The 14492-nt window shown below is 29.7% G+C and overlaps 1 protein-coding gene across 6 annotated transcripts in view; it reads right to left on the bottom strand.

Moving 5' to 3' along the window:
• Positions 1 to 510: 510 nt before the first annotated feature.
• The window catches only part of LOC126872808 (KICSTOR complex protein SZT2-like), a 32825-nt gene continuing 18843 nt past the window's right edge, over positions 511 to 14492 (bottom strand). For 4 of the 6 annotated variants that reach the window (XM_050632984.1, XM_050632985.1, XM_050632986.1 and 1 more), the window contains 15 exons: positions 10101 to 10407; positions 9651 to 9839; positions 8967 to 9557; positions 8332 to 8708; positions 8152 to 8254; positions 7002 to 7838; positions 6548 to 6842; positions 4224 to 6139; positions 4009 to 4103; positions 3492 to 3918; positions 2939 to 3314; positions 2561 to 2726; positions 2117 to 2333; positions 934 to 1994; positions 511 to 839 (listed from right to left, as the gene is read on the bottom strand). In XM_050632984.1, coding sequence (XP_050488941.1) covers positions 705 to 839; positions 934 to 1994; positions 2117 to 2333; positions 2561 to 2726; positions 2939 to 3314; positions 3492 to 3918; positions 4009 to 4103; positions 4224 to 6139; positions 6548 to 6842; positions 7002 to 7838; positions 8152 to 8254; positions 8332 to 8708; positions 8967 to 9557; positions 9651 to 9839; positions 10101 to 10407 — 7092 coding nt within the window. In that variant the 3' untranslated portion in view covers positions 511 to 704. Of the gene's footprint in view, positions 840 to 933; positions 1995 to 2116; positions 2334 to 2560; positions 2727 to 2938; positions 3315 to 3491; positions 3919 to 4008; positions 4104 to 4223; positions 6140 to 6547; positions 6843 to 7001; positions 7839 to 8151; positions 8255 to 8331; positions 8709 to 8966; positions 9558 to 9650; positions 9840 to 10100; positions 10408 to 14492 lie in introns of those variants that run through there. The other 2 variants (XM_050632987.1, XM_050632989.1) reach the window with 2 other exon arrangements.

Here is a 14492-nt window from a genome sequence, read left to right as displayed (position 1 = left end):
GCAGAAGAACTATCACAAACAAGTTTTGACTTTGAAAATCTATATTAGATTTGAAATTTTTTGACAAAATTGCGATTTATCCATTACTATGTATTATTGAATTTTTATCACGGCTTATTATATATCATTTACTATAGATTTTAACATTGAATTTAAATCTAATCGCGAAATTTATCTAGTCCTTCAGGATTCTAGGAAAAATGCGATTTCAGTGAAAAAATAAAATCATAATTTTTCTGGTTTACTTGCTTCGATAAGACTAGTTTAAATTTATGCATTGTATTTATTCATATAGAAATGCAAACGAAACGTTGGTCATTTCTAGAGTGCGACTGTTTATGTACATATGTATGTATTTATAGATATGCGGATTTTATACTTCGTCTGTGATAATATAATACTCACGATTGATAGTAAATGGTGGTGTTGTTAATAATATAAAATTGATGAAATAATATAGATATTAAACTGAAAATTATTTTTCGAACAAACAAACAATAGATTATAAACTTAAATTTTTGGAAATTAGAAAAATATATTTTTTGTACAAATTACAGCAATAAAATATAGTATAAGATAACAAACAAAGAAAATATACATAATTCTTTTAAACAATAAAATTAGTGTCACATGTATGTTAGTTATACGACGTATAAATAATAAGTACAAGTATTTGGAAAATTTTTTCTTTGGAATGTCATTTACTATTGACTGTAGAGACCCATCCACAAATTAAAACAGCAAGCATTTACAAAACCTTCTATTAAATTATATGTGTCTTCTACACAACATGGAGCATTAATCATTTCTTCTGATTTACAATAAACTGCATACAAATCCTGAAAATAAATGAAAAATTATCATAAGTTTAATTACATGTTGCATGTGTATACAAAGTACATAAACAATAAAAACATAAAAAATGATACGAACCCCTCGTGAAGCATGTAAATCTATAGTTAACATCATGAAAACTTGAAAGAAACTTGGATGTAATATCAGTAGATGAGTAATATTTCCATCTGGTGTATTGAATTGTTTATGATGTTCTTGATATTTATTTTGCAAAACCTTTGATAAAGTTTGATACCAAGAAATTGGTTGATTAATAAATGGCCTCAATCTTGGATCCAAGTTTAATAAAGGTTCAACGTGAGCCAAAGAACAAAGTTCGGAGAATTCGTTATAATTCATTACAGATTTACTTTCTAATAATTTATTCCATAAAAGATGCGTTCTACATTGTAATGCTCCGCGCTTTATCATATTCATTATATGCATGCGAGCCGCATTTGCTTGAGACATTATTGTTTGTTGCATGAGTTGCTCGTGCGAGGAATAATAACCTAAATAATTAATCGATTCTTGTCGTATTTGAATTAAGTGTGGTGATGAAGAATTCACCGAAACACTTGGAGGATTTACATTTTGAGTTAACGGAGAATTAGGTACTGGTGGAGGTGTTGGTGCTCCCGTATTATTACAATTGGTACCAAGAGTAGCACTGTATAATTTAGTATCACCCTTTTTATCATTTGAATCTTGTTTACATTCTTGAAGATCCGAAGAAGATTCGTTTATAGTATCCATATCAGCCTCGGTATAAGTACTTGGAGATTTTTCGACACTGTACACCGTACGAAACTTCCCAAGTTTATTGTTTTCTACTTCTCTCTTTGGATATAATTCTCGTTTGCTTGTTAACATTAAATAGTATTTTAAAGTAATTTCGGTTTTTTCTACTTGTGGAGGCTGTCCTAAATGTGATACAATCAGAACAACATCGAAATCATCGGTGTATTTAGTATCTTGTGCGTCGCAGTAACTAATTAAAGGAGTACTTTTTAAGCTTACTAGAACATATTCACTTTCTTCAGAATGTTGAAGATCACTTTTCATTATAAATACACGCATATTATAAGTCTTCTCATGAGATAATAAGTAAGAATATAAGGTCCGACCTGATATCGCTAAATTGCGAATAGTCACTACATCTAAAATATAAAAATACGTTTATTGTAACTACTTATTTGTTTATTTGTGCTTTTCGTGATAATAAATCCCATACAACATATTTTAAAAGAAAACTAGAAATATTTTATTTTATTTCACTTACCACTGTATATAAGATTTCTCGCGTAATTTGGTGCTTTGCTATAATATTTGTTAAAATCATCAAGAAAATGAATCAAGTGATAACCTTGCTGTACTAACAAAGGTCCAGTCCCAGCTATGTACGAATGGATGGAACGTAAATGAAAATCATATGTAAATGAATGTAGATGCATACTAATTTTAATTTTATCACATGCATCCACGAAACTTAGCATAAACTGTAACAAATTAAAATTTTGTTATATTCTTTAATTAAAAAAAAAATGAAAAGTATATAATTATAGTATATCAAAAAAATAAGAAAAAATGAAGATCTTATTTTTCTATGAAATTAAATTATAGATACACATGGAATTATAATTGAAGTTTGTAATACACTTTATAACATATTTAGTTTAATATCAAAAAACAGTACACGAGAAAATAAAAAAGTCTGGCAACTTACTTGATTCACTAAAGCGCTACTGGCTTTTGTTTGAAGTCGACTGCATTCAATAATATGTAATTTAACAATGAAAAATGGCTGTGATAAGTGAATTTCAAATAGTAATACTCCTCCAAGCATTGACTTCTTGAGATAATAAGATTGTTGCTGAATTGGTTCTTCAAAACTGAAAGTAATATTAGTTAATTATATAAATATTATTCCGTGAGATAATTTTCACAGAAGTGAAGGGGACGTATTGAAAATTTGACATAATATAAATTGACATAATATAAATATTAAAATTTTTGAAGGCAGATAGTCTGACATTATCCTGTTTTTGAAAAATTTGATTTCTTTACTGAACATTAAGTTATTTAAATTTTAGCAGAGCTTTACCTATTATCAGGTGATTCTATTTGCACTGAACTAAAGCCTAATGAGTGAAGATATTGCTTGTATTCTGACAACATCAAACTGCACAATTCTTTATGCCATTTTATAAGGTTTGTTTGTTCATCTTGACCTTTTTGCATTTGTTGAGATAGTTGTTGACATACGTTGATGCCTGCATTTAAAGACGATTGTGCCGAAAGTGAGTGATCTCTTGTAGCCGCAGACTGTAAGCGCCATGAAGGTAAAAATAATAACGGTGTGTGGCAAAAATGTATTAAACGAGAATATTGTTTAAAAGTATTTAAAGCGATGATTGAGATTGGGATATTCGGAGCAGCATTTCGATTTTGCCACATTGCATATAGCTTGTTCAAATCTTCTGAAAATTGTAAAATAATTGTATAAGTATTTAGTTCCAAAATTTAATCGTGCTGTTTTACCGTATAACATTTATTATATCGTAATATTAATATTGTAATATATTAATATTTAAATAGTAGAAAAATTAGTCATATGTAATAAATAGAATAAAATTTAATTTCATTTCTTCATTTACCTTTCACCTTTTTTTCGCGTAATCGCAAGTCTTGTAAATCACAAACTGCTTTTATCGTCGGATCTATATTGCTATGAAAGTAATTATTAGGTTTTACATCACGCATTGTTTGACCAATTACTTCATTCCATGAAAATTGATTATGTTTTATATTTTGCGTTCTGTTATTCAATCTTATCCACTCTTTCCCATCGTTGTGTGGCACAGCAGAAAACTTTGTAAGACTTTCCATGTCCATAATTTGCAAATATTGTGAATTTGCATGTTCCCTCGAGAAACTTGGTCGATGATGGAATATACCTAATTTTTGCATTATTACGTTTGTAAAAAAGTTTGATCTTGATGATAGCCACGTGCCCAAATTTGTAGTTTGCTTTATTAATTTTTCAGATTTCTCTTTTGACCAATTATACGTATAAAGAGCTATCTACGGTTGTAATTTAATTTGAAATTAATGGTACGAAGAAAAGTAATTTCACCTATTTATAAATATTTACATATATCTCTTTTAACTTACATTATCACTTCGAATTTCCGCAAGTAATATTCGTTGTCTTGATACGAAATTAGATTCTAATATCAGTGGATTGAACTTTTGCAAAAGTTTTTGATCTGTAATAAACAATTGCTATATTTACTTGTTAACTTTTTAATATTCCTTGTACTAGCAGTTTTAATGGATAGTAGTCAAAAAGAGACCCCTATCTTATGGCTATAGAAAAATATAATTACCTTTTGGGATAAGTAATTCTGGCTGTACTGTTTTGCTGAACGAAGCTTTCCATTGATGAAAGTTTCTAGCTATTAAAATACATTTAGTGTAGGTACCTTGTACATCCTTACTAAAGTCACATGGTATGTAAACAGGCAAATCTAACTTCCCTTCATTTTCTAACTCAGAATAGTTATTATTTTTTAGTTTAGTTAATAATTCCCCATTTGAAATATATTTTTCGATAAAGGGTTGTCTGTCTTTTAAGACAAAAGATCTGCTGGATGTATCCGGTGCTTGACCTTGTATAATAGCTTCTAACTCTGTAATAATCGTAGATATAGGATGTCTGTGATTAAGAATTACTTCATGCCTTTTTACCGATGGAACTCCAATTTCTAAAGCAAATCGAAACCATTGCGATAACGTTACACAGTAGATACCGTGTAGTTTTCCCTCTTCACCCGACTCGAATCTATCAATTGTTAAATCATGCATTATTTTTGGCAAAGCATCAATTTTTACCGAAGTTTGATTTTCTTTATTTTCAGTAGATATCTCTTGAGCATCTTTTGTAAGTGGTTCTGTCAGAGGAGTTAACAAAAATTTATATTCTGTAACTAAGTCCCAAATTGCATGTTTAACTGCGGAACATAGCTTTTGTAATAAAGAGTCAAGATTAACTCTGCCTTGTTTCCAAATTTTAAATTCGATCAAAGGCGGTGATTCCGCAGAACTTTGATCATAAATTGATGTTGATACGATATTTTTAAAATCTTCTACGTTTATCGTTTCAGGGAAACTATCTACTGGGAATTTATTTTCTAATAATTTTATAGGTTCACCGTGTTCTCCTGTAATTGCCAAAGCTATACAAGCGATTCCTACACTCCCACTGGAGTGACTTTGATTACACAGAAAGATGTCTGATTCAGAAACTCTTTTGATAGATCCTTCGAGTTGTGAGTAATCTTGAAAATGATATTCTGGTCTGTTATCAGTATATTTTGGTATATACAAAAATTGAAGTATATTTTGACGCAAATAAAATTCTAAAGCAGTTATGTATAATACGCAATGCTTCTGTACATTTAAACGTATGATAGATTCTGGCGATTTTGGCGGTTGAATAAAATGAACGTCCGCAGGTGTCAATTTACACATAGGATTTCTTGCTAACATAACAGAAAGAACTTCCAGAACCGCATCATCTAAGCGATTTTGTAAAGCTTGTACCAAATCGCGTTTAACTTCCGGTCCCGCGTCGGAAATTCCATGTACCATTAAGATGATCGAATCTTCAGTTTTATTTAAAACGTTTGATTCTTTTTCGCTAAAAGATCGAACTCTAGGTCTTGTATCATTTGCCGTAGCATTATCATTCAGCTTAACTTGTGATAGGGAGACTACACTATTGCTCCGAGAAACGACAAGTTGTTCATCGCTTTCCGATAATTTGTTTTGTAAAGTTTTTCCATCGCTAATTTGTTCGTGTAATCTTAAGTAAAACACGTTTTTATTATTTTCTTGGTATACAAACATATTACTCCGGTTACTAACAGCCAATCTATTAAGCACACCGTGTAGAACTTTTATACCTCGAGAAAGTCCTGATCTCCCTGGACCAGTTTTTAATCGAGGATGCAGTCGAAAGGTAAATTTCCAAACAACACGACATCGAAACATTCCTGGGGTGAAATTTTGTATTAAATCTCTATTTTGTACAGCATTACTAAATTCACTCGTCATCTCTGATTTCCAGTTATAATCTTCGCTTGATTCTGTTTCTAAAAGTTCCGAACATTTACTTGTTTTGTGAAGATTTTGCAGAAGTAAATATTGGTTTACTCGACGACAAGTACTCTTTATTTGAGAGACCAACATTTCTTGAGTATGCCAATAACTATTTACTTCGGGTGATATAATCTCTAAAAACCTATTGATGATAACAATTTTTATTATGGTCCATTTCTAAGATATTTTTGATCTTTACATTTCATGAACGTTAAATATACATAAATAAAAAGGATAATAAATTGTAGTTAGTTTAAAAATTAAAAAAAAATTGATTGTAGTAGTTTACAAAATTTTGAGCAACCAAACATATCAACCAATTTTGAATTTCATCGATTTTTAGAAAGAATTTTCAGTTGATACGTATATATAAAAACATATCTAAAATTAGAGGCAAAGGATCGAATTTTTATTACCAAATACTTGTTAAAAAATTTTCTATTTAAATTTGTATTATAAAATTTATGTATGTACATAAGCAAGCAGTTCATTTTAAAATATAATGAAATGAAATTATTTTATGTTTTGCTTTAAGAATATTATTACTTACCTACAATGAAAGTAGACACTGACATAATCATTTTCAACGTTTAAGATTAACCAAAAATTGGGTAAGGAACTTTTACGATTATCCAGATCTATTAACCATTGAAATCTGTTTTCCGACGTATTACTTTCTTTAAATCTGTCCTCAATATTTTGGTCTTCATATATTAAATTAATACCGTCAGAATAAGATTCCTCAGATTTAAAATTTGTATTAGGCTTATTTTCTGTACGACAGCTGTTGTTTTCTTGTTGTAGCTCTTGCGGATTTTCTTGTTCCAGATTTTTTAGGGCATTATCTGGAATATTGGCGATATTAAAATTGATAAGTTTTCTAACAGACTTTTCGTGTTATGCGTTTTAATCAAGTTTCATATTCTATGTACTATTAAAAAACATTCTACAGTAAATATTATACATATTTAGTGTTATAAAATGTTTTTGAGAAAAATACATACTATCTTTTGTTTTTGATTCCTTTCTCTCGTTCTTAGACTGTTCTGGTACAATATCGCTCACTTTTTCCATATTTTTCACAAAATAAAACAAGTTTCCTTCTTGACGAATACAATATTTATCTATTTGAAGTTTCTTTAACTCACTTATAAATTTTGGTTTGCTATCATCCGAGGGGAATACAAAATATAAAGGAACTTTTTCCACTTTGCAGCTAAATCTATCCGTTGATTCCGAAACGTGATTCGCTACGAAATTTAAAACGTTCTCGTTTATAACGGGTTGATCTAGGAACGCGGTTGCGGTTTCATCTTGTAACAGCCACTCAATTTCATCTTTTAAATTGCTTATAGCATTGTGTTGGCTTAAAGGTAAGTGAGACATTTTTTCTTGAAAGAATTCGTTTTTAGCATTATTTTCTAAGCTGCTTCCACTTTCCGTTCGCAAACTGCCTATAGGCGAACCACTACAAAAAGATGTTGCTCTTAAACCAGAATACCGTTCTAAGCTTACTTCCAATACTTCTTTTGGGAGATTCAAACAAATGATGTCCAAAGTGATTTTTAAATCAGCTAAGCTTAAGCCAGCTATATTTCCATCTTTATAGTCTTCCATCTTTTGCAAAATTTCCATGAAACATGTTGGCAGAGATTTTACAGGGATGCTACTAAGACCAGATCTAGATTGGAATCGAATAGAACAACTTAACTGCAAGAATAGCGGTTGCTCTTTTCCGAAAATGCTTTTTCGCTGGAAATCGCTGTTGACAGATTCTATAGAACCATGCCGTGAAATTTTCGGAACTTTGTTGACATTTGCGCCTGGCCACGTTACATTCCCTGATTGTACAATTAAAAATCAAACATTTATTTTTTATCTATTACCTATTTATTAGACATGTTAAAATTATATTAAGAATACTCTTATATATGCATTAAAAATATATACATTTCTACGTAATATTAAAGATTATTTAATTCGAAATATTATTATGCTTGTTTATTTTAAATAATTAAATATCAGTTGTAATATTTTTATTTTATATCGGTCAAAGTTATTTTCTGATAATCAAAACCGAAAACGAAAGAATTATCCTTTCCTATTCATTCCTTTCAAGTCGGAAGTTTGTTTTAAAAATTATTTCGTATTTACCTTTTCCATTGAGATTGCGTGATGTACCATCAATATTTATCGAATGGAACATAAGATTCTCTATCTCATCGTCATTGTCTGATTTTTGACATTCTATAAGATCCTATTAAATATTAAGATTAATTACTTGATTAATTAATCTTATTTATTAATTACTATTACATTATTTTAGCAACAAACCGTTTCATGTTCTGACCAAGAGGGTGAACAATAATAAAATTCAGGGTGTGCAGGTACGGGCCTAAAGGCAACTGTAATTATTCTTTCAAATTTTTCTTTAATTAAATCATGCAATGGCTCAACATCGTTACACATAGAAGGATTTAGTTCGCCCAATAAATTTTTATCCGATAATTTGCTCAAGTGTCTGCATACAGATCGCAAATAATTTGTTATATTAATTTCAATTAGAGTTTCTTCGCATTGTTCTACTGCAGCTTCCATATCATTGTAAGTAAGAGGTTGTTGCAATACCAACGATTTATAAACTGCAACTACATAGCAATGACAGTGAGCCAAACTTAATACCTTGCAATGCTCCACAAGACTTCGTTGATCTGTTGTATAGAAAATTATCATTATTTTATATCAGTCTTCAAAACATTAATGTCACAACTATTAACTATTAACGCTGTTAACTATTTAAATATCAATTAAACTCTAATTATCTAAATATTAACATCGAACTACTATCGGTTGATTAGTGGAATCAAGAGATTATTAATCAAGAAGTCAGGCGTTAAATAAATATTACTGTAAGAGTATACTGTTCAGGAAAATATACAAAAATCAACGTTATTCGCATTTTTATTTACCACTTGCAGTATTGTCGGAGTCCTCACTTTTTGGTTCCGGAGTCGGAGGTTTTGAATTATAATCAGATTTTAATTCGATAAAATCTTTACATTCCTGCTGACCAACTCTAAACGTGTGATCTTGATAAATATCCTTATTGTGCGAAATTTTTAATTTATCGACCAATGTGTCGATCAACAAAGCCAGCGAACAATCATACACATAAACTGGAATAACGAGAGATTCTTCGCAATCGTGAAATCTTTTCTGCGTATCTGTGTTTATTATACTGTCCTCGATACATTGACCATATAATATCGACTCGTTATTTTCTAATGATGGAAAATCGGTTACGTTAATATCCATCCCGGTAGTTTTTGAGTACGTATCGTCTTCATTCAAATCCATATTGAATATGGTAGATTCGCCATTCCTTTCGGAGTTGTTGCTTGCTGATTGCTCTTCTGTATACGAAGGAGACGTAAATAAACGTACAACGTCTTTTTCTGATGCAGGTAATATTGTGATAATTACATGAGTTGTACTAATTCCTTTGATAAAACATTTCCAACGCGGATAAGAATTGAACTCAACGTTGGAAGAGAGCCTCTCTAGAAATAGTTTTAAAATCAAAAGATACGTATCCATAATATATGAAAGTTGCTAGAAAAAAGTTTGTATAATTTCGATAATAAAGATAATACCTTTTTCAGAAAGAAACGGTAAAGGTGGACCACCGACTCGACGCCTGTCAAGAAGCATTTTTGTGAATCTTTGTGATTCAGCAGAAGTTAATAAAAGTTCTTTATTGTGTAACTGTTTCATATGTTCTAAGAAATTATCCATTAATATTTTATTTGCACTTCCTTGTCCCTTATCGTTGCCAATTGTACCTTGAAATAATGTGATAATTTAATATGTATTCCATTGTTGATAAGCTCATTTTAGTAATAAAAATATAATATGTATCAAGTAATAGAATGCAACCGAAATAAATTTTAAGTGAAAAGAAAAGGCTTTCGTGTATGAGTATTTGTTATTTTATCTTCCTTTGTTTTATTTCTTACTTCAATTATATTACGTTTTAAATCGAGCAAATCTGTATAACTGTACGGAGTACGAATATTAAATAACTGATCGAATAAAATTTTTACCATCAGCAAACATAGAAAATAAGAGCTCGGCTTGTTGACATTTTGGCAAGATATTCAATGTGTCGAAAGAAAAATGCATCATGTATATCTTTTCATCGATAGTTGGTAGACCTTCGCATGATTCTTCCACGGTGCAGCTATTAGTTTTGATGTTTTTGTTATATTTTTTCGGTAGTTTGACGTCATGGTGGGGGATTTGTCCATAAATAATTTCTGTATTTTTTTCGTTCGGTATTACTTGACTCAATAAGCTTAAGTACTCCAAAGTTAATAATGCGTTGATGCATTCCTCATCTATCCGAGCAATCTAATAACGAAATATAACATTATTAGAAAAAAGGAAAACGATTTTCAACCTGTAAATTTCATAAAATTCCGAAATTTCTAGAATTGTCATATTTTTGTATTACATCAATATGCTTCGATATAATATGTGAAATTATCACTAGATGCACTGATCCGATCAAAATGGTCCATTTGCAATTTTCTAAAAGTAAATTTTCGATATTCATAAATACTATGGTCTACAATTGTTTGTGCTTGTTTCTTTGCATGCTTATTTGTATTTGTGTTCATACTACAAACTTTTTATTTTTTATTTTCGAATTACATATGTTTCAAGCTATATAACTCTAAGTATATCTAAAAGGATCATTTGAATCTCTGTACATAATATCATACACAAAGTATCCGATTTCAATCTATATACACATATGTCTATATACATGTAGTTATATCGTAATATGCATATTACAAATTATAAATTATCTATAGTATGATGATCACAACGATAGGTATGACATATCTAATATATTTTGTTATGGAAGGGAAGTAAAAATAGGTAATATGCCAAAAGATTGTGAGACATGTGGTGTCAAATTATTTTTCATTTTATACAATATTGATATTCCACAGACAACGTATTAAAACATCGATAATATTTGTGGATTATAAGACAACAGATCTTATAAAGTTTTAATATGTAACTATTAAAAAAAGATTAAATCTTTTACGCATAAAAGATATGAATAATTTGAATTTGTTAACGTTTAAAGTATATTTAAATTTTTATATAAACGATTAATTTATTTTTATTCATTTATTTATACATAATCCTTGCCTTGCGGCTTTAAATGACTCCCAGCTTACCTTATTCCTACTGTATGCTCGTCTCAAATGATTAATTTATTTTAAACCTTTAAATTCTTCAACACACAAGAAAAAATGGTATAAAAATTTGGTGGATAATTATAATAGATAGATGCGTAAATATTTGAACAATAATGAATATCATAAGAAATATTTATTTCAACTTTCAAATAATGCAGTTTATAAAAATCCGATTTATTTGAAAAATACAAAGGGATACAAGTGTTTTGACCGCTTAAAATAGCACGACAAATAAAACTGGAAAAACAATATTCTTAAAGAAAGTATATTTATAACGCACAAAGAATATTATCGACTAAATTGAATCGCACGAACAATTATACGCAGTTAAACGCTTTCACGATAAGAACCGTTTTAAAAGATTTTATCGCTATTGCAACATGCCTGTCCAGCAAGGTATTAAGAAGCGCCAATAGAATGATTCCACGAAAGCTTCACTTATCTTCACTTACATTACTGATACATCTGTAGCGAAAAGATATTCTGCAGATAGAGAAGAAAAGAATAAAGAAACGAGGAACTTCAGGGATCAGGATTAAGTTGGAGGAGTTGAATCTCACTTTAATTCAAAGCGTAGAGACCACTTCTCCACTTGAACCATGAACCCCTTTTTTCTATATATTATTCAATTCTGATGTTTCGTTTGAATTTCGATTTGGATATCGGTTTTGATATGACGAGAAATATCCATTTCTTACGAAAAGATGATAATCAACAAGACCTTGAGTTGGAAGAGTTAGATCTGGCAAGTTATCAGAGCGCTGCTGCTCACTGCCTAGATCCTCACTTCCAACTGCAAGTCATGCAGATCACAGCCCATGCAACGCCCATGCAGTATCAACGAAGGAAATCAACTTCTTTTTGCCAGCTCACCTAGAAATCTTTCAAGAGATTTCGGTAAATTTGTAATCTTTACTGGAAAAAAACTTCTCTTTTTATTCACCAAATATCGATTGCGTATTTGAATTTTGATAGAAAAACATTTTTTTAATACAGTGATATGTGAAACGTTAAATAGAACTATAAATAGCACAATGCACGCAAGATAGGATAAAGATTTTTAGATAATTAAAAACAATTAATTACTAATATATTTGTTAATGAAATAAACTTACATTGTTTCTGCTACGAAATATGTATCATAATTGTACTGCGTTTTATTCAAATTAAATTTTAATATATTTATCTTCCGATTAATTTTAAATCAATCGCATTAATTTGAAAATTAAAATACTTACTTATGTAGGATCACAATTTTATCAACATATTCCAATTCTAATCGATATGTGAAATCATATATTATGAATCTGCAACATTTTTAGCCAATTATAAAATATACACATACAGTTTCATAAGTTTTTAGCTTCTCGATATTTTTGTGATATTGGATCAACGTTTTCTTAACATACCTGACCCCCGCAGCAACAAAATGTAACAAAACTAAAGTCAAGAACTACTACCAAGGAATTATTTCAAATTGTCACTGGTTAATTTCACCGACACTTGGGAGGTTGCCAGAAGAACCAATCGCAATTATTTTGTGGACAAATACTAAAGATCTTTATCACTCTTTAAACGTTCCACTCACATAAAACCGCAAAGATGCTTTGTGCGTATACGGTACGATACGAACGTTAGAAAACCTCTTATGTAAAAAAAAGTAATCAGAACACTAATAAACAGACGACTACGTGGTGGGCTTTATATATACCTGAGCTAACTGATAGAAAAATCTTGTTCTGAGTACCCTCATCGATATCGAAGCCCCACCTCAACAATGATAACGACACGTAGTGATAGACAACTTTATACACATATTGCTCCTTACTTTTGCCGGAAATATTACTTTAGTGGTCTATAACACAAACTAAATATAAATATACAAGTTATACAAACTTATATAAATATACAAAGTAAATCTAATAAATATGAACCTATATAAAAATAATTTTGAAAATTATTAAATTATTCTATTCTAATTCTAATTATAAATATTTCGTTTCAAATATGAAATATGTGAACTATTATATTATTTTTCCAATCTATTAAATTGAAATAATTAAAAAAAAGTAAGATAGTAACATATAAAAATAAAATGATAAGGCAACTATGAAATTAAATAACGAATTGTTTCATAACAATTTTTCAATATTGTTAAATAGGAAAGCCGAACTAAAGATGGTTTGACTGAATTTTCTAAAAAAAATGTGCAGGAAAATGAAATATAGCCATAATATATGACCGTTACAGTTTATCAAAAGAGACTTAAAAAATAATACTATCTTTTCCTATTCATCATTTGTCAATATATGTTTAAAAAATGTTTATCTTATTATTGAGTATATGATATCATACGGCATTTGTAATAAGGTTAACGAAATTTTTAATTTCCAAACGATTTCTTTGTCATAAGCAATACATATAATATATGTATATAATTTAGGGTAAGTACATATTCGTGTAACTTTTTGTAACACAAAAGCAACATAAAAGGTGCAACTCTGTAGCGGAAAAATCATATTTAACTTTTTAATATATTTGAAAATGATCTTCAAATGTTACAAATAAATTGATTTCGGGCTAAAGATGCTGATGCAGATACTGATGAGATCTATTACTGTACCTAATAATAGTATAATACCTTAGATCTTTTGGCGTTAGCTTGAGTTGATTGATTGTGTTTATCATATTTAGAGAATTTACTAAAACACGATAGCAGTTTACGTGCGACTATTTATAGACTTTCCAAAAAGAAAAAGTATTGGAAAACAAAATATACCATTGATTCTTGTGTTTTATATATTTTAACATTGATGTGGCCATCACCACAAAGAGTAGTAAAGAAGAAACGTACAAGAGTAGAGTAGAACAATCAATGAAATTGTTCATACATATCAATAAATATGGGGCTTTGTTAGGTAATATATAAATAGAAGATGAATGGTAAGCAGCATACGGAAAGGAGACGTTAAATTGAAGGTTTCATAGACGGTACAGAACATACAGGCTCAAAACAAGGTAAAGTAATAAACACAGGATAGGTAATAGAAATAATAGAAAAGAATGGTAAGCGAAAACATGTCGACAAGTGCACCTTGAAGTTTGGTCTTTTGATGATTCGTAATCACCTTCCAAGCAACGAAACCTTAGATAACTTTTATCTTACATATAAAGTATATTTATAACAAACATAGATGAAAATTCTTACTTTCTACTTTTGTT

Source organism: Bombus huntii, chromosome 14 (assembly GCF_024542735.1).
Source record: "Bombus huntii isolate Logan2020A chromosome 14, iyBomHunt1.1, whole genome shotgun sequence".
In the NCBI taxonomy this organism is placed as follows: Eukaryota; Metazoa; Arthropoda; class Insecta; order Hymenoptera; family Apidae; genus Bombus; species Bombus huntii.
Note: the sequence above shows the minus strand (reverse complement) of the source record. Positions and strands in the feature narration are given on the sequence as shown.